The 19301-nt window shown below is 41.8% G+C and overlaps 1 protein-coding gene across 4 annotated transcripts in view; it reads left to right on the forward strand.

Moving 5' to 3' along the window:
- SRGAP2 (SLIT-ROBO Rho GTPase activating protein 2) overlaps positions 1 to 19301 on the forward strand; it is a 110512-nt gene that overhangs the window by 68023 nt on the left and 23188 nt on the right. For 3 of the 4 annotated variants that reach the window (XM_055819654.1, XM_055819655.1, XM_055819657.1), the window contains exons 8-14: positions 3428 to 3652; positions 5275 to 5376; positions 6246 to 6443; positions 11142 to 11226; positions 14135 to 14162; positions 16072 to 16102; positions 18051 to 18111. In XM_055819654.1, the coding sequence (XP_055675629.1) occupies positions 3428 to 3652; positions 5275 to 5376; positions 6246 to 6443; positions 11142 to 11226; positions 14135 to 14162; positions 16072 to 16102; positions 18051 to 18111 (730 nt within the window). The remainder of the gene's footprint in view (positions 1 to 3427; positions 3653 to 5274; positions 5377 to 6245; positions 6444 to 11141; positions 11227 to 14134; positions 14163 to 16071; positions 16103 to 18050; positions 18112 to 19301) is intronic. The other variant, XM_055819656.1, reaches the window with a different exon arrangement.

Consider the following 19301-nt stretch of genomic DNA (forward strand, 5'->3'; position numbering starts at 1 on the left):
TGCTAGGTATTTATTTAAACCTGTCCTTTGGATGCCAGGATTGTCAGTGCTCGATGGTTTTGAAAAATACTGTTATTTCAAAATGTCATCTTTTGCAAAATTGCTGTACTGAAGAGGCATGTTTCATTTACACCTGCTGCCTGTTTAGGGGACCTTTTTTGGTTAACATTTGCTCAGCTTGCATTGTGCCACCATGTTTTTTTAACAAATGATGACTTTCTGTATATTTACATACAAGATGGGTATTAATTTCACTGACATCAGTGTAAATCAGTTATCTTAATTTTTTTTTCTTTTAAAATCCTATATATAAGTCCTTCCCCAAACACTGTGAATGTGCTTGGTTCAGTTGTCTGCTAACAGCCGCCTTAGTATGCTTTCATGAGTCATGTATCTTAAAGAATCCGTTTGGATTTTGTAAACCTGTAACAACTTTTAAGCACTGACCTGAGATCTGTTAAGTAGTACCTTCACAAATCCAGGTTCTCCAGCTGTGAGGGGAGTGCTGCTCTCACCAGATAGCCCCCGCCGTCTCTGGGGCATGGTAGGTGGTGGTACAAGGCGAGAAGCCTAGCTTCGGCGTTTCATGGATTTGTCGCTGTTCCTAGAGAGGAGCCGTGGCTCTGGGTGGGTCTGTGGCCATGTTAACCCCCTTGTGTTCCTCGAAGCATTCGATTTAACACTACATTGCAAGTTCTCACAATCTTTAGAAGAAAAGCATTATCTGCTCTGTTTTCAGAAGGCATGGAAAAATGTGGGACTTGCCTGGGAGCACAGGAGATGGAATCCGGTTATCTCATTGTTCAGACATAGGGAATATAGATTTACTAATCCCTTTGATCCTGAAGGATCGAAAATTAACAATTATAACCAGCGATGGTTATCTGAAGCATCTGACTTAAAGAAAAATGTGATTTTTAAGCCAGGTCTTAATTCTTTTCCTTGATCTAATAATTTGATGATATTGGATTTTGAAATACAGTATAAAAGCAATCTTCAGAGTTACTTATAAGTAGATTGTGTTAGGCCAAATAGCGTGAAACTTGTCATGTTTATGCAACACATTGTGTTCCCCCTCCAATGTGCATGGAGGATAACAGTGAGTTAATTCTTCGTTGTGAGTTAAGAGCAATAAATTGTTCCTGACATAGCCCAGTAGTTTTGAATTTCCTGACTTTGGGGACTGAGGCAGCTCTTTGATGCTAATGAAATATTACAGTAATGGGGAAGTTTGTATGAACTCGTATTTACAAAAGGGTCACTAGGACAGAACTTAAAGAAAAAAATGCGCGTGTGTGAAACCTAAAGCTTACTCTACTCTTCTAGGAATGGGTATCCTGCTGCTGTTTACTCTAGAATTTCATACTCTCCTTTCCAAATGTAAACTGCATTTTAAAACAGAGGGCTCTTTCTCCTTAAATCTTTTAGCTTGGGCCCATTTGAAAACTGCTAACTGGCAAAGGGTTAATCAGCTGTCATGTCGGGAAGTGAATTTGAATGAGTTATCATTAAATTCTTATAAAAAATTGATTTCCTTGGAGAACGATTCCATCAAACATTTATATAACCCAGAAAAGGGGTGGCAAGACTGATACATTTATAAACATGGTATGCTTGTTCTTTAAAAATGTTAAAGTAGGGGAGTGGGCTGAAAAATGTTTTATGTCACTGGCTTCAATAACATAAAGCCCCAAAACTTTGCTGTCTTAATGTAGTCCTGCTGCTCAGTGAGGTGGGGTATAAAATATTAAGTCCCATTTGACTTTCCAGTCCCACCAGTGAACTCCCCTTGTGCAGCAGCTCGACGTTCCTGCCAGACACGGATGTTTGCTGGAGGAGGGCGAGCAGGCAGAGGACAAGGTGGTCACCCTGGTGGATGGGTGTGCAACTGTCCAGCCTGCCGTAGGAGGGGAAAAGGAGCGACTGCTCCTGATAAATGGAGCTGATCCTGATCCTGGCTGGACCGTTGGCCCAGCTCAGGTTGCCTTTCCCCAGATTACTGCAGAGAATAGCACTGTAATGTGCATGCAGAAGAGCAGTAGCTTTGAGTGGCTGTTGATCCAAGACTGCCTCCCACGTGCAAGTTCTCAATCAAGCATCTTTTGTTGTTTTTTTGGCTGTTTTTTGTTCTTTCTGATTGAATGTAATGTCCTTTAATTCGCTGCCTCCAGCCTAACCAGCAACTGCAGCTCTTTTTACAAGACTCCACACCTGCCACAGCTTGTTGGCACAGGAACCAGGCATCTAGCAGCACTTGGTGACAGAAATTCTGTGAAAACGGGGAATGGTCCAGTAGTCAGGCTCTTCTCTCTCCCTCCACCCCTCCAGTTCCCCTCCCTGCACCCCCCCCCCCCCAGCTTTTTCTTTTGCGTTTGCACACAATGACAGTGATGAGACCCAAATGATGGGTGAGGAGGAGATTTCATGTGAATTCTGCTTACAGAGCAGCACAGCAATCAAGCAGATGGTCTCTTTCTTTCTTTTTTGGATATTCTCCTAGTGTATGTAATCTTGTTTGTAATTCCAAGAAGGTGGGCTCCTTGCTCACTTTATTAGATGTCTGAAAAACTCAGGCTGTTTCTGATCAGCTAATGAAAAGCGCCTTTCTCCCTTCTGAAACATTTAAAACTTGGCTGCGCAGCCATGGTGGAGATGAAGCTGCTTGATTGTCTTCCAGTGACATCATCCTGGTGTCAGTAATAGCCAGGAAATTCTTGACCACGACCACTTTCTGCTAGAAAGTTTTTGCTCTTCTGTTTCACCCCAGCAATGAAGTCATCCCATCCGACCACTGCGTGCTTTTTTGGATGACTCTGTTCTTTATGCCTGTGATGTACAGGTCATGTTCTTGCTTCCTGAAGTACGTTGAAATAAGCAGTTTTCTGTATCCTGGGTGGAATTATTTAGATACGGATGATCCAACTCCTGTGTCTTGTTTCTTCAGATAGTACTCTAGTACCTCGTTTTCCTCTTTGAATAATTTTACTGAAGGATTTTAGGACTGTGTTCGGTGGGAGTCACTGCCCCTAGAAGTAAGGTTAGAATTTAGAGAAACACCTTTCTGTACTATTGAGCATACCCACTTCTAGGGTACTTTTGCATGAAAGGAAGTCTGTAGTACTCCACAAGCACTCCACAAACTGTTACAATAGTTTAAGCTGTAGTTGTCTTGGCAACTAGTTACAAGATGGTGTTGAAATTTGTATGGGATTATAGGCTGAGAGTTCTGTTTAGGGCCAGCTCTGAGGACGCCTGGTCAAGATCCCTCTGCAATCAGTGAGAGCTGTGGGACCACTCTGGTACCCAGATGATGATAAAATATCTACGACTTGTTATCCATTTATATGACTTCTGGCTTCAGAAACATTTTTATTTCTATTCCAGAATTTCTTCACTTTTTCATATAGAATTGTGTGTGTTTTTCCAGCAGTGTTGTGACCTGGGATACCACGCTAGCCTCAACAGAGCTCTCAGGACATTCTTGTCTGCTGAGCTAAACCTGGAGCAGTCAAAGCATGAGGGTCTGGATGCCATTGAAAACGCTGTTGAGAACCTGGATGCCAACAGCGATAAGCAGCGCCTGATGGAGATGTACAACAATGTCTTCTGTCCGCCCATGAAGTTCGAGTTTCAGCCGCACATGGGTGATATGGTCAGTTTATGTTCTACCTCCGGCTCTGTAAACACTTGCAGCTCTGCCTGTTTACTTCCCTTGTCTTTGATAGATAGACCCACTAAAAGGCCACCTGTTTGGTTCTGTTTTGGGGATGGAGAGGGGAGCCTTGGAAAAGGGAGCTGAGATGGAGAGTAAGGAGAGGCTCATGGCACGGATGTCTGAGTGTTACTATCAAAGCTACTGAAAATGAAAACACTTATTTAAGTGTAATACTCAATGTGGACAGGAAACTCTGTTTTAACCTCTCATTCAACCCTTGCGCCCTGAGACAGACCCTGAAGTTAGAGATTTAAAGGGGCAACGAGATAAGAAACTTAAATGCTGGTTTTTGAGGCATTTGAGTGTGTAATCTTAGAGCACAAATGATTTGTAGTGGTGCTTTATGCATCTTCATTGTGAGACAAGGCAGTCGGAGGACTTTTTTGGCAATGAAAATCTCTCTCTTTATAGGTTTATCAAGATGTGGTTACTCATCTGGGAACTGTTTAAAGTCGCACAAGCTGAAACCGGTTCTAAATGGGAACACATGTACAATGTAATAATTTAGGTCAATTGGTTGGATTTCTAGATTATTCTCCGAAACACTGTAAGGATGGTCTCTTGCAGACAGCCTCTTCTTTGGGTCTAAGAATTACAATTGCTGCTTAAGGTGCCTCTTTGTCTTTTTCCTCTTAAGTGAAACCCTCAGACTGCAAATGACCTTTCTCATTTTTTCTGTGCTTTGGTAGTATTCTTTGAGACTGTGGGAAGAAAAAGAATGACCTGCAGACTGTCATTCAGTTAACAGCTCGTGTTCGCCGAGTCATTTATCCTGGTTCTTCTCAAGGCCGAATGAGCGTTCAGAAATGCAGGCTGATGGTCTTGTTGCGGTGGTCTTGCATACACCAAATTGAATATATGATGGTATATGCACACGTGTGTGATAAAACTCCAATTCCCATTTCTGTCTTTAAAAAATAAACTTATGCAATGAGGTCAACCTTTTCCTTTTTGAAAAACCAACCAACCTAAACAAAAAGGAAAAGCTGCCTCATGCTGTGAAATGAGACTAGTTCTTAACAGTACAGGGAAACCCAGCGTTCTGGCATATCTGACAGGTCCCTAACCTGTTCTTTTTTTTTTTTATTTCAACTCCTCTGAATACATCAAGCAGTGAATCATACCTGTTGCTGTAGCGTACAGGTAGTTCAGCCGAGCGAGCTCAGCCACTTTACACCCCTGCCCCAGGATGCTTAGCTAATACGTGAACCAAATTCTTCTTGATGAGCGGCATGATTTAGCCTAATATCTGTGATGAAGCACCTTCAGACTTTCAAAACACGTGACAAGTTTAAATTATGGAAAGCAGCTAGTTTTTTCTAGTTCGTCTTTGATGTTCATGTTATCTCTCTTGCCCACTTATCAGTACTGTCAGGAAGGGAACTGCAATTTGGTAGAACATGGACCTTTTCCACTGGTTGAAATCCAGGGTTACAGAGTTTTAAAATAAAGCACTTGGGAAGATGTTTGCTTATAATAATTGAATGAAGTATTGCAATGTTCTTGGTTATGTGGGGTTTTTCCCTAGCCCTCTAAAAGCGGTGCTGTTTCTTTTCCAGGAGTCGCAGCTATGTGCCCAACAACCAGTCCAGAGCGAGTTAGTGCAGAGGTGCCAGCAGCTGCAGTCTAGATTATCTACGCTTAAGATTGAAAATGAAGAGGTGAGCTAATCAAAAATCAACAACCATCTTACCGCTTCCAGTGTGGAGCAGGGACTAGTTAATGAAGAATCTAGTTGCTGTGATCCTCTTTTTATGAGGACTTGTGGTAAAATTCACTAAAACAGCTGAGGCCAACAGTACATTAGTGCGTGATCTTGTGTGAAAGTTAGGTGTGTGGAGAGGATCCTTTGAAATACCCCCATGTACCTCTTTTTCCATCCTTAAGCTGATAGGACTGGCTATGGCGCAAAAGTTGTATTTGGATAGCTAAGAGAAAAAGAGGAGTTTAATGTTTTGAAGTGAAGGAGGTGAATTTGCATAACCTAAGGTAAGAGCTATTTTGTTTAATTGGTCGTCTAAGATGAGAAGACTAGATCAATGGCATTTGTTCAGGGACAGGTCAGAATACCTGATCTGCACCTCTGTGTTCGAGAATTTTTAATACTCCTTGGGCAAAACATGCCACTGCTTTGTATCTAGGAAGCAGATTCTGGCCTTCAGTAAAAATTTACAGTGCTGCAGAGTCCTGTTTTTAATATCTAACATTTGATGCCCAGTGAATGTAGTTACAGAAGACTATTAAAAGATCTTTCTTCCAGCACTCTTTGCTTTGAGGTTAAATTTCTTTACATCTCCGCTTCATCCCAGCCTGTAAGATTACAGCTGTTATCCTACACCTGGCAGGTTCTGTGTGCTGCCAGCCCTTTATGTGGACTGGGCTGTTAATGAGCACCTTCGTTATGGCACACAGGGTATGAAACCAGTAATATCTGTTTATAAGTGAAATGCTTCAGGGTACTTACTACCTCTGTTTTTAATTTGCAGTGTACTGTCTTCATTTTTTAAATACTCTCATTCTTGCTGAACAGGTTAAGAAGACTATGGAAGCTACGCTCCAGACAATCCAGGATATAGTCACGATAGAGGACTTTGATGTCTCTGACTGCTTTCAGTATAGCAACTCGATGGAGTCTGTTAAATCCACTGTCTCGGAAACGTTCATGAGCAAACCAAGCATTGCCAAGAGACGGGCCAACCAGCAGGAGACAGAGCAGTTTTATTTCACAGTAAGGAGTTAATTTTCAGTATGAGCACGTACAATGCATTTAGAATTATGCTCACAAGAGAGTACAAAGTGATGCTATCATCTTATAAACATGCTTCTGTAACTGATTTTGGACAAGCAGAGTAAGCATATTAGGTTTTAAAAACAGGTGCTTTGAATTCCTTACAGATATATTGGGATACCTTTTGTTGATGCAAACTTAGCCTGTGGATAAATTGTGTAACAAAACCTCAACAAACCGAAACAAAACAAAAAAACCTAAAACCAAACCACAACAAACACCAAGACCACTACCCCCCAAATTTTATTTCTTCTGCATCTAAAAAGGAATTGAGAAAGAACTTAATAGCTGGTAAATATCAATTTTCAAAACCAATACAAACTAAAAGAATGTTTAGCTTTTTCATTTTTTTTATCATCTTACACTTTCAGCTCACATAAGCTTTTAGTTGAGTCGATGCATTTTGACAAGATGCTAAGAGCTTTTTATATTGAATTTCATGCCAGTCTATATGTTTTTTCTTAAATTAGATTTATGTTAAACTGTTGAATTCATTTCCATTTTAAAAATATTTCAGAACAGCAGAAGAAAATCATACCTCTTATCCTGGTTACCTTGTCATTTCTTTGGGTATCTTTTGCTGTACTTAATGCCCTTTACATTCCTCTTCCAAGAATGGTGTTGCTTATTAAAAGTCTGAAGTTTCTGTGGCAAATTACAGTAGCTGGTTGGATGGTTTCTGTCGGGCCTGGACTTGGAAAAATTGGGATTACAAAAAAGGGATTGACCACCCTGCCCCTAGGGTTATGAAACCAGAAAAAAGATTTTGAATTGAACTCTTAACCGTTCCCTCTCCAAAGAGGGGCCATTGTAAGTTCAAATAGGAGACCAAACCCAGGACTCTATTTGGGTATAATATTTTTCTGTTTCATCGCGTTGGTGTCCTGCTGCAGAGCAACGAGGTTGCAGCAGGGCGGCAGAGCCGTCCCAGTAAGCAGAGGTGCAACCTGTCGTGTCCTGCGCAGCGTGGGTAAAGTCACTGTCAGCAGCACAAAGCTGTTTGGGGGGGGGCTCTGTAACCAGCCTAATCAGATGCTCAACTGATCTACTATTGACCGGACTTAGAAATATCCTTTATAAGGATTTGAAGATTTGAATCTGTAAGGAGCAGGCTTTTTGGTATATGAGAAAATGCTCAGATGAGCACTAGCGAGATGGAGGGCAGAGCTGTGTAGCAATGTGGGCGAGGCCTTCTTTGTGTAAGGGGGAAAACAAAGTGTCGTGCAGAACAGAGATCTAAAGCCCCTCTTACCTTATGATGAGCGATGTGAATGGAAAGAAGAATACTAATTTGAAAGAATATCCTATATTATTATGTAACTCAAGTTGGAAAATCCACATACTGCATTGTTAGCTAGGCAGAGCTCTTAAGTAAATATAGTGATGCCGCCATGGGAATTTAATTGAAGGAGTACTGACTGTAGTATCTCTATGCTGGTATAATCTGTATTTCCACTAGAGGCATATCACTGCACGCTGGAGCTGCGATGGCCCTGTTGTTAGGGCTTTGAAGGAAGATCTGTATTCAGAATAGAAGTTTAAACTTCGCCACGTCAGTGGAAAGCATAGGAAGGGCAACTGACTTCAGTGCTGAGTGAATGCAGGTAGCCAAAGCGAGGAAGCAGCGGTGACTTCAGGGAGCTGAAATTTGGGGATGTGTCCTGGGTGCCTGGCAGGTGGGTACCCACTGCTGCCATGGCTACAGTCCTGCTTCCTGAGCCAGCAGAGCGGAGCTCGCTCGTGTGAGGATGCCTGTGAGAGCTGAAATTGTACCGCTAATTGTAATACAGCTTGGCACTCCGCCCTACCTGAGAAGGGAAAAGGGGAATGAATGATTTGATTCTTTTTTACCTCTAAAATGGGGGATGATTTTAGTTCTTCATTGAGAAGAACTTCCTCTAGGAAGATTAAAACGTGGTATGATGCTCATTCTGTGAAGTGCTTTAAAAATTAATGTAAATTTATTATTACCCATCCCTTAAGACACGGGTAAGTATTATGTAAAGTTCCCCTGCTAATCAGTCCTATAGAAACGCTGCGCTGGCTGCGCCAGTGTGCCACTGTTCCCACGTTCTGTCGCTCGCAGCGGCGCGGGGATCTGATCCACCCGCTCCTTCAATAGAGTGCCTTGTTTGAAGTTATTCTTTGGGGGGTGGAGGGAGGGAGGAAAACTGCTGAGCTTTCCAGATTGGAGACAGTTAAGGATGTGGGACAGTGGCAGAAACTGTTTTTCTTTATAGCCTCAAAAGCATAAAATCTCCTTTCCCCCAAGGCAGGAAGATACGGTCTAGTTTGCATTTCGCTTCATTACGTATGCCACCTGACAGCAGCTTCTCCCTGGAAAAACACTGCAATGAGTTTGGGCTCAGAGAGGGTGTCAAAGGCACTTGGTTTTGAGGAGGTGGTAGGTGCAAAATACTTACCATCTCTGGCGAATGAGAGATCTCCACCTCTTAGTTTTTACAATACAGAAATAATGTGACTTGAGGATGTTTCTGCTGCTTTGTGTCTGATTGTACTTAGTCCGACTCCAGCTGTGCTCTGCCAGAAATGAAATCCTTAGGAGTTCTGTAGTTTGATTATTTTCTTTTGGTGACTGTTTTTACAAAGCCAGAAATCAAATGCTAATGGATCTTTAATTCATTGAAAAAAGCCTGAAGCTTCATTTTGAAATTACTTTTTTTTTTTTTAAGTGTACTTGTAAGAGGCAGAGTACAGAACGTTAGGCATGAGGAATTAAATGAAAAGACACATGAAATACTGCACTGCACAGGAACCTTTTTTTCCTTTAAAACAACCCCTGGTGCCCATCTGCGGGTGGGCAGCGTTGTTAAAGTGACCACTGCAAATACCTTGAAGCCAGAGCGATCAGCCAGGGCATCTGCGAGTGCCAGCAGCGGGTCCCTGCCCTGACCCGCTCGCTGAACCACAGTTACCAGTAGGCTGAGCTTAAATTCTTATTTCTGCTTCAAAGGGAGGCTTAACTCTCTTCTGAATCAAGTTGATTTGCTGATCCTTAAGCTTCTGTTTGAGCTATTTGGAGCTGAGCCTTCTGGCCCTTCTGTCTCTTTGCCTGATCATGACTTTGAGATGGGGAGCTCAGCACCTCCCAGAACCAGATTTATCCTAAAATCCCCGCTTCAAATTCTCTGGTTATTTTTGCAGCTTATTCTCTTCGTGTTTTCTTCTGTCAAAATTTGATGTGAAAATGTAATTGATTGTGCAAAATACATAGTTGGGGCTTGGCTGGCAAACAGATTCTACAGGGAAATTCCAAAAAATATGGGTTTGTGGGTTTTTTTTCCAGCAGTGTTCACACTTCCTGTTTTCTTCTAAAACAACAACAAAAAAGTTGAAGCATTAGTATAGGAAGCAGGAAGTGCTGAGATTCTCCAAAGGGATTTAATTCTTGTGAATTTTTTCTTCTAATGTTGTCAACCAGAGGGACATAAAACACGGGCTTTTGACAGTTAATTAAAGCCCTCAGCTCAGCCATTTTTCTCTGTCGTGTTGGTACATACTGCTGCTGGAGAGCCCACAGTGGAAACTTCGTTAACTCCTGGAAGGTTTCCCCCCCACCCTCAGTACTGCTGCAGTGTATGTGTATGTATATATTGCTTCTTGGTTCTTTACGTCTTGCGTGGAGGCTGCCGTTGCTCTGACCTGCAGAGGACAGGCAGGGTCCAGGCAGTCTCATTTCTCAAATACTCTTCTCCACTTCAAGGATTTGCAGTCTTCATTTGGCAATACTAGACCAGAACTGGAAGAAAATGGGTAGAACTGGGGAAAGCTGAAGGCAAAACTGGAATATTTAATTGTTAAATGAGAATCCTGTCTTTGTGTTCATTTTGCTAGCTGAATTTTTAAAATACCTCATGATTCCGAAGAGTTGTGCGCTATTTATGTATTTTTGAGTATAAAAACGTCCTAATTATAATGCAGACAGCTACCATACAGCAGAGTATTTTATACTGTTCTGAACCATACGGCAGAGATAAATAATGCTGTTCTGAACTGCAAAACAAGAGATGAAAGAGCTGTAAAAAAACCCAGCATTTGCAGAGCTGTGAAAAATCGGAAAGAAGTGGGGAAAAATGACTGCACCACTATAGTATTTCACCGAGAGAACAAATCTGAACTTAAATAATATCTTTATTTGTTTTGTCCTGTGCCCCCTCCCTGCAATCCTGTGTATCATCCAGCATGGAGGCAGACACACTATTTGACAAGTAAAGTGGGGTGAGAGAGGTTAAGTGAGAGAATAAGCACAGTAGCAGCCTTTTAGTTTGTTAAAACAGATTGCTCATTCAGTTGCCTGTGACGTGTGAGGGAAATGCATTTCCATTTCACCCTGTCTGCAGGGGAGATGCATGACAGCTTCTCAGATGTCTTAAAAGATGCCAAACATTCAGCTGATTCCACAGTGAAACAATAGAAATCGCACTGCGGATATGTACGGACCGAGCTTCAGATTTGCCTCGATATGTAAACCAGTAATGCCTAGATCGTCCTTTGCCCTGTAAATGTCAGTGTAATTCTGTACTTCAGCGTCATGTCCAGAATCCAGTAACCAAAAGATGCAACTGTAGAAATTAATTGGCCTCTCATGATCTTGTTTTTTTTTACCCACCTTCACAGAAAATGAAGGAGTATCTGGAAGGCAGGAACCTGATAACGAAGCTCCAAGCCAAACACGACCTTCTTCAGAAGACCCTGGGAGAAAGTGAGTCTGGGCCCTGCTCGTCACTGCTATTAGCCAGGCTATTGCACTTATTGAATTAGTCAGCTGACTGAGTCCGAGTCTTGGATTACCGATGCAAAATGGACACGCTCATGTTTTATAAATTTATTTTTCTGATCTGAGTGATGGAGAAGCCAAATGACCTAGATGGCTGCTTGATTATTCGTGAACAGAAAATGCTTAATGAATCACTAATGTGCATCACTTATTTGTTAAAATGAAGCATATGCCCACTCGTTCATCCTGTCCCCTCCCCGTACATGCACATTCTGCTTCTCGCTTGTGACTTCAGTGTTGGGGTTAAACCTTGTGACTTCAGTGTTGGGGTTAAACCTTGTGACTTCAGTGTTGGGGTTAAACCTTGTGACTTCAGTGTTGGGGTTAAACCTTGTGACTTCAGTGTTGGGGTTAAACCTTGTGATTTACAGTTTACTGATCGGTTGAGAAGCATTGCCTTGTTAGGCTGGTCAAAAGTTTTGTTTGTGTGGTAGTTTAGCTGCTTCTCACCTCTGTGGGTTCAATCCAGACCAAACTAATGTATGTGAGCATGGGCTTTTAGTAGGAGAATAAATAGCAAATTTCAGAGCATGTAAAATATATTGCCTATCTAGAGGGCATTAGTCAAGGGGCAGCAGCCAGAACTGAATATGCATTTGCTATTAGTGTCAGAACAAAGGAAGATTTCTTTCCCTTCATGGTATGGGCAAATCCTGTTGGCCAAACACGCTTAAACTATGTATCCAAGTTTCCATAGAAACCTGTCTGCCTCGTATTTGCAGAGGAGAAGGTTTTAAGGTTTTAACAATCTAAACGTCAGGTCGAAAAATGGCTCAACTCATTCCTGGGTTTATATGCTGGAGCAGGGCTCATGTTTTGATATGTAACTTAACTGGACTCCCCACAGTTTATGGTGTGCAAATCTTCTGAATGAAAACTTAAACAGCATGTGGTCTTTGAAGTGCTTTGCTTTCAGTTTAAAAATGCACTATAAAAATAAAATACTTATTGCTACAGTAATTAAGAGGTTTATGTTTATCAGACCCAAACTGCTGGAAGGTAAGGCAAGAAGGTTGCCGTTGTTTTGAAGTTTATTGTTTAAAGTTGCTCATCTCTTCGGCTGTCCTGCAGAAAGGGTGGGTGAAGCTAAAGATCTGTGTCCTTAGGGTATTTTTCTTCTGCCTCTAAATGTCTCCAAATGACACCCGTGCTGCCCCTGTGACTAATCACATTCCTGGATCGTAGCTGACCTCTGCATGCCGAGACCTATTTCCTCTTAACCTGCCTGCCCCTTGAACCCATCTCAAGCTGTGGTGGGGGGAAAAGATGAGGAAATTAAATGCAATTTTTGTACTGCTATGTAGATTTAAAGGCTGCTTCTGTTTTCTTGCGGTTGCTTTGCAAACCGGAGCTTTCTTAGTCACTCTGTGAAGGGACCTAGTGTGTGTCAGGGTGAGCTCCAGTAGGTTCTGAAAAAAAAAAAAAAAAAAATCACTTCTGTCAATCTGTGAGATCAAAAGGAGCTGAGAAAGGGAGATACGTTTCGTCTCCAAAACCGCATGAGCAGGTTAATGGTACAAACTGGGGACTGTGCCTAGACTTATCCATAAAATGTCACTTAATTGGGAAATGGGCAAATAAAATTCCTTTCACAACTCCCTGGAGCACGGTTAGAAGCTTTACTGAGAAATGTGCATACAGCTGCGTGTCTTCAGTCCCTGGAAAATTCATGGTTTTGTTACAGTTTTTATTCTTCTTTGCCCCATCCTCAGGTGACATTTATTAGTCCTTGTGCAAATTGCCTTAATCTAAAGATGACAAGTTCCAGTAATAAAAATAGCAGCAAGTCTTCCTATCTACAAGTAATTATGTCCCTGCCTACTGTACACATTTGTCACCCTAACGCAGGAGCCCCTTGATGTTGCTGCAGCCATGTAATTTATATGTATGAATATTCTGTGATGAAATGGGACAGGTGGCTGGAAGTTCTGCTTCAGAATAACATTTTCATGTAAATTATGCACTGTTTTGGCTTTACGTGGGGAGAGGAAAGTGACTTATCAAGATGTGTTCAACTAATTGTCAGCCATCAGCAATTAGACGTTTCCCTTGTTCATTCTTACATCTCCCCAGGAGCAGGAAGACAACTGTAGGGAAGGTGGATTTGCAGCTCTTGTAAATCAGTGTGCTTTCGCTGATGATGATCTATTCCAGCAACAGATCTGGCCTGCACAATTCCCAACGGCACATACTAGTTTTCTGTCTCTCTTACTCCTTGTTGTGCTATTTTAAAATGTTGCCTGCTTTAGCAATAGTTGTTAGCTTGGCCACTTCCTTGCAAACTCGGTGCAAGTTAATGGAACGTTTTTATATTTATAAATGTTTGTGGAAAATACCATTAAACGTCTGTCTCCCAAAATAGCTTAATGCCAGCACGTTCAGTCTGTGGGCTAACAAATCTGTGAATGTTTTCAATCTTAGTAAGTGGCTTTATAAAGTATAATCTCTCGCCCCACCAGTTCCCCTGGGAAGGGGGAGGGAGGGAGAGGTTGACAAGCCCAGTTTTTTGGCAGCAGAAGTCAACAATTAGAACGCACAGGGAACTCATTTTCAAAAACAATACTTTCCAAAGGAAGAGTCCCTTGGGCAGCCTGAGCCGTTTGCTATGTTTCCTGGTCGGCTGCGACAGAGCTGTGCCGGCAGGGGTGGGCTTCAGTGGGCTGCCCAGCCGTGCCCCTGCGGGAGGCAGCCACTGTCCAGCCCCCCGGAGCTGCCCCCTCCCTCCCCAATGGTTCTTGTCCTCCAGCTCCTTCGAAAACTGCCTTTACAAAGCTGTTGGAAGTGTTTTCCCATTCCTTTCTCCTAATGCTGTATTTCTTTGTTTTCTTAACAGGTCAACGGACTGACTGCTCCCTTGCCAGGTAGGTGCGGTTCAGGGGATCGTTTTTTAAGGAAAATCAGATGCAAATTGGTCGCTGCCATTCTAGATCAGTTACCAGCCCAGGATATGTATCTGCTAGAAAAAGATAACTCATTTAGCTAATACATAAGCAGATTTCTGCTAGTTCGTGTGGCTTTAAATATCCTACCTACATCAGTGCGAGGTGGGGTTGCAGCTTTATATATACATTTAGTAACCTCTGGTCAGGTGGGTAACGAGTATTTCTTCTGATGCAGTGCCTGCTCCTTGCTTGCTGCTGCTGCAGTTGTGGCAGTACACCTGCTGGCAGGGCTGCCTGTTGCAACAGGTTGGAAGCTGATGGGGGTTAAAAATAACCAAGGGAGAGGGAAAGGTTTGTGTGGAGGTCTTGCATTTTTTTTTTTCTTGCCTCAGTGCATTTAATCCAGATCAGGAAGGGGATGGGCAGGTGTGAGAAACTGTTTAATTTGGCGCTGTCACCCAGAGAAGTATTCTTCAAACTCAGATTTTTATAAATACGTTCCTGTGTGTGTATTGGAGGTGGGATGGGTGGCTCTGCAGGGTTTACCCACACAGCCAGTGCACGGGGCTGAGTAACATAAACTGGAAAACACTTTATCCCATTGACGCTCTCTGCGGCGCCGTGGAACTGGATTGCAGCAGTATAGAGGCCACGGAGAATAAACTTTTCACTTATAATTAGGAGCAATCACAGAACCATAACTAAGCTTCTCCTGATGGGGTTTTTATAAAACATAACAAATCTCCATCTCCAAATTGATGGATTCAGGGGGCTCCGCCGGGCACGAGGAGCTGGAGCAGGGGCTGTGCATCATCCTGCCTTGTTAACAAAAGGAAGGTGATTACCACTGATCTAGAGTCATTACTACTTTTCACATTCTTTACGGCAAAGCATAGCTGACAGGTCCTAATTAGAGCCTGACATCTGTAATAATAAAATATTATTCATCATGAAACAATTTTAAATATCAAAGAATCATTGCTGCTAATAGTTTAAAATAGACCTTATTGTCTGTGACAGCCCATGGAATCTGATTTCTTTTTTTTCATTGGGTGTTTTTGATTTTTATAAAAGGAATTTCCTCTGAATTAACGCATTGTACAGTCGTCTTAAAAATCACAGTTCTAATCACAGTTCTAATCACCTTATTTATAATTCAGCAGCCATCTGCCCTAGCAGGGAATTGGCTTGCATGATACATTATGGCCTCTACTATTATCTCTCATGCTTCATTTTTACAAGAAACTGTAGGAATTTTAAACCCCACTAATAAATTTTGAGGGAGAAATCCTGGCAAAACGAGGCTCTTTCCTATTCGTCTACCAACACAAATAAATGAGACCATCACGGTTTATACTGGAAAAGGCTTAGCCCGGCTTGTGTGTGCTGGTGTTTGAGGGCGTTTGTGTTATTTATTTATTTGAAGTCTTATCAGAAACTATAATAAAGACTGCACAATGGCAGCTGTTAACGGCACAGTAGGAACGCGCGTGCTCCCACCTGCTTCTCCTCTCTGTCGAGTGGCTCTTTCAGAGAACAGCTATGTGCAATTTATAACAAACTTCATCTTGAACAAGGAGCCCTATATAACAGGTTTCCATATGGTTGGAATTAAAATGTCAAGGGTAATCTTCTGTCAAAGCAGTGGACTGCCTTGGGTCTATTTCAGGCTTTTGGTGATTTAAAGTCACTTAAAATCTTTCTGAAGTTCCGTGAATTGAATGAGACTAAGTCATTATGATTGACTTGTATATCTGGCTCCTTCCCTCCTCCGAAATATGCATGGTTTGAAATATGGAATGAATGAACTGATGATAATAGAGAATTATCTTGACTTTTCTGTGGTTTTTTTTCCTCCTGCACCAATGGGTGGTTCTGATCTCATCAGCGGCAGGCGCAGCTCCACCATAAGGAAGCAGGTAATAAACATTTCCTTAAGTAATGGAACAGGGATAAGTGCATGTTTGTGTAGGGGAGGATAGATGGAAAACGGGCATTTTTACCCTTCCCTCCCTCAATTACATGGACCTTTTCAGTCTTCTTCAAGTGGAACTGGTGCCTGCTCGTTCAGTAACTGAAATCAATAAAACATGGATCCACAGCCTTGGTTCATTTTCTTTGACAAAATTTTAAAATAATTTTGCTCTGTCTTTTGACAGACCTGGAACCAAAAATGCCAAACAGCCTTGAGCCGTCTGGACAGTTATGGTTTATAGGTTTCATGCTGTTTTTTCTTTGTCCTGTTTCCCTTTATTTTCCCTGGTATCCCACTGCAAGGCTATTAAACCAGTAACCGCTTGTTGGTTGAGCCTTCTTGTAATAAAGACTTATGAGAGTGACGCTTTGTTTCCCCTGGCTGTGGTGGATAATCCGTTGCTTTTTAGTACCTGATGAACTAAAATGTGTTTCGTTGAGACAGGGGAAAATGAAAATAATTCTTGTTGATACTATAAAGGTAAAATTTGGCTTGGAAGTTCATTTGATAAGTCTGTCTTGAGCTGCAGCTTTAGTTTTTAGGATCTCTGTATGTTGGAAAGCGAGTAACAGTGCAAGTTGTGGTTTTGCTGTCAAAACCTTTCATTTTCTGAGCTTAATTGTTGCCCATTTATTTATGTTCTCAAAATGGTCCTTCCCGGTGCTGAAAATGAACTCTGCGTGTGTCTTGATTGCCATTTTCCCAAGTAGTTCTTGAGGTGTCTCAGAAGCATATTCTGACTCGAGTCTCTGGTTTGGAAACCTAAATTAAAAACTAATCTGTTCGCAAGCACTCAATCCAAATCTCGCAGTAACCTGCATGAAATTGCTTGCATGTGGTTTTAGTGGGCTTTTTTGATTGTGACCTGACAGTTTAAAACATAACTGCTCTGAGAGTTTTTATTTCTGCTGGGAACCCAGAATATGTACTACTTTGAGTTCCTACTGTCAAACTCAAAAATAAGTCTGGGGAGGCTGTAATGCTGTTCGGATGGTTATTAATAAAGCATGTCTCAGGGGCCAGCTGAGCGGCAGAATGGCTTCTGAAGTATCCTTAATTGGTTGGTGCTGTTCTGTGCAACGTATAGAAAACTAGTTGTAGCTGGCCATGGCCAATTAGTAGAGAAATTATTGTCACTATATGACCAAGTTATGTGACATTTCAATTAAAAAAAAAAAGAAAACCAAAAACATTAAACCTAAACAAATTAGGAAAAGGGTTGAACTGGTTTGCTTCTTATTTTTTTTGAGCAGAGGACTGTCATCTTTTTGAACTGATCGAGATGCGATACTGTAGCATCCTAACAAGTGAGCATTCTGATATAAATTAGAGGCACTGCTGTCTAAGACTACTGGGAAGAGGCTATAGGCATAACAGAAACTTGGAAGTTTTAATCACATGGTAATTTTAATCACTGGCATCTGACCTTAAGCAAACTGCAGCGCTTCTGTTGCTTAGTTGCTGTTCTCCAAAATGGGAGGAAGAACTGCAGACGCTGCAGAAATTCGGTTGTCTGAAAAATAATCTGTGATCCTGTGAAGCAGAGAGTAGGGAAGTGTTAAAGGCTTGTTTCCATACCAAAAGTCTCAATTAAAGTTGTTTAAGCTGGAAACTGGCGATCTAGAAGGTTTTACTGTGGTTGGGCCTTGGGCTGACGACAGTGTTTTCCATGAGTGGGTACTTGTATGGTGCACCTTACTCAGTGGACTGTAACCAAAGGCACTGATGTGCTATTTACTACACATGTCTGGAATGTATGGAAGCAGAATATGGCAGATGAGAGGACAGATTTGATTTCCATTCTCTTTTTTTTTTTTTCTTACTTTCCCCCTCTTCGCTTCTACCATTACTCTGCATTCTGACTGCTCTTACTTAAATTTCTCTTCGCACAGGATTCCTCGCAAGCTATTCCCCTGGTCGTGGAGAGCTGCATACGATTCATTAGCAGACACGGTGAGTTTATGGAGAAAAGGTGTCCTGTGATTTTCCTCTAAAAAGAACGGTGATGTAGAAGCCTTCTGAAAAATATTCTGTGTAGCTCGGGACACAGTGCTTGTGCAGAGGGATCCTAGAGACTGCAGGACAAAGTCATGCTAATTTTGTGGCTGCATAGTTGGTATTGCGTGTGTGATCGCTTTTCCAAATAACTGACTTTGCAAATGTTGTTCTTCCGGCACTATCCCTTTGTTTCTTGTTAAACACAGTTCCCATCCTTAGATGCCACTCGTGCCTCGCCTCCACTCACCTTGCTGTGAGCCCTGAAATGTGGCCTTCGTCAACAGTAATAGTCGTCTTCCTAGAGGAGGAATACTTTTAAAGTATTTGAATGTAGGAGGTCAAGTAGCGAATTAATTGCTTACTCATTGCCACAATGAGATGATTTATACCTGTTTTCAAGGTAAACTTCACAGCCTTGAATGCTGTGAGAGACTTCATACATTTATTGTAATTTGTTTTCATTTTTAATTGATATCATTTGTTAGTAGCATGTGAAACAGCTGTTAATTAACATATGTAGAAAGAGGTTGAATTTATCTTCATTAACCAAGACACAGAGCCAGATAGTAGGTCCCGTTTCATTTTCCTTGTTTAATTACTATTTTAGAAACTATAATCTAGAGTCCCATTTTCATCATCACTTGGAAGAACCAAGTGCTATAATCCTTCATTAAGGCCATACTTGGACGTTTGCTGGAAAAATCGTTGAAACCAAATTGCAAAACAAATCAGGGCCATTGGGAGATTTTTACTTTTTAGATTTATATTCCTGGGTTAGCTTAGATCTCCAACAGACTCAACTGATTCCTGCATGAGTGTCAGACGATGGCATAAAGGTAAGTTTGGAGTTAGAAGTAATGTGATTTTTGTGCAGCAAACCCATGTTTGGCAGAAGAAATCATAAAACTGCCTGCCTGACGCACTTACATTGCAGGGATGAATTTTGTTGGAGGTAGCCTGACTGACATTTCTAATGTTTTGGTGCGTAGGTGTGGGATGAATGTCATTTTCCTTCTTGCTTCTCTGCACTTGGGATTGTTTCTTTGCACTGTTCATAGCTGTGTGTCACAGCCACCAGATACAGCCACGTACCGCAAAGGTTTCGCTGCGTTGTGATAAAAACAGGCGCAGGAATTGAGAGGAAG

Source organism: Falco peregrinus, chromosome 16 (assembly GCF_023634155.1).
Source record: "Falco peregrinus isolate bFalPer1 chromosome 16, bFalPer1.pri, whole genome shotgun sequence".
In the NCBI taxonomy this organism is placed as follows: Eukaryota; Metazoa; Chordata; class Aves; order Falconiformes; family Falconidae; genus Falco; species Falco peregrinus.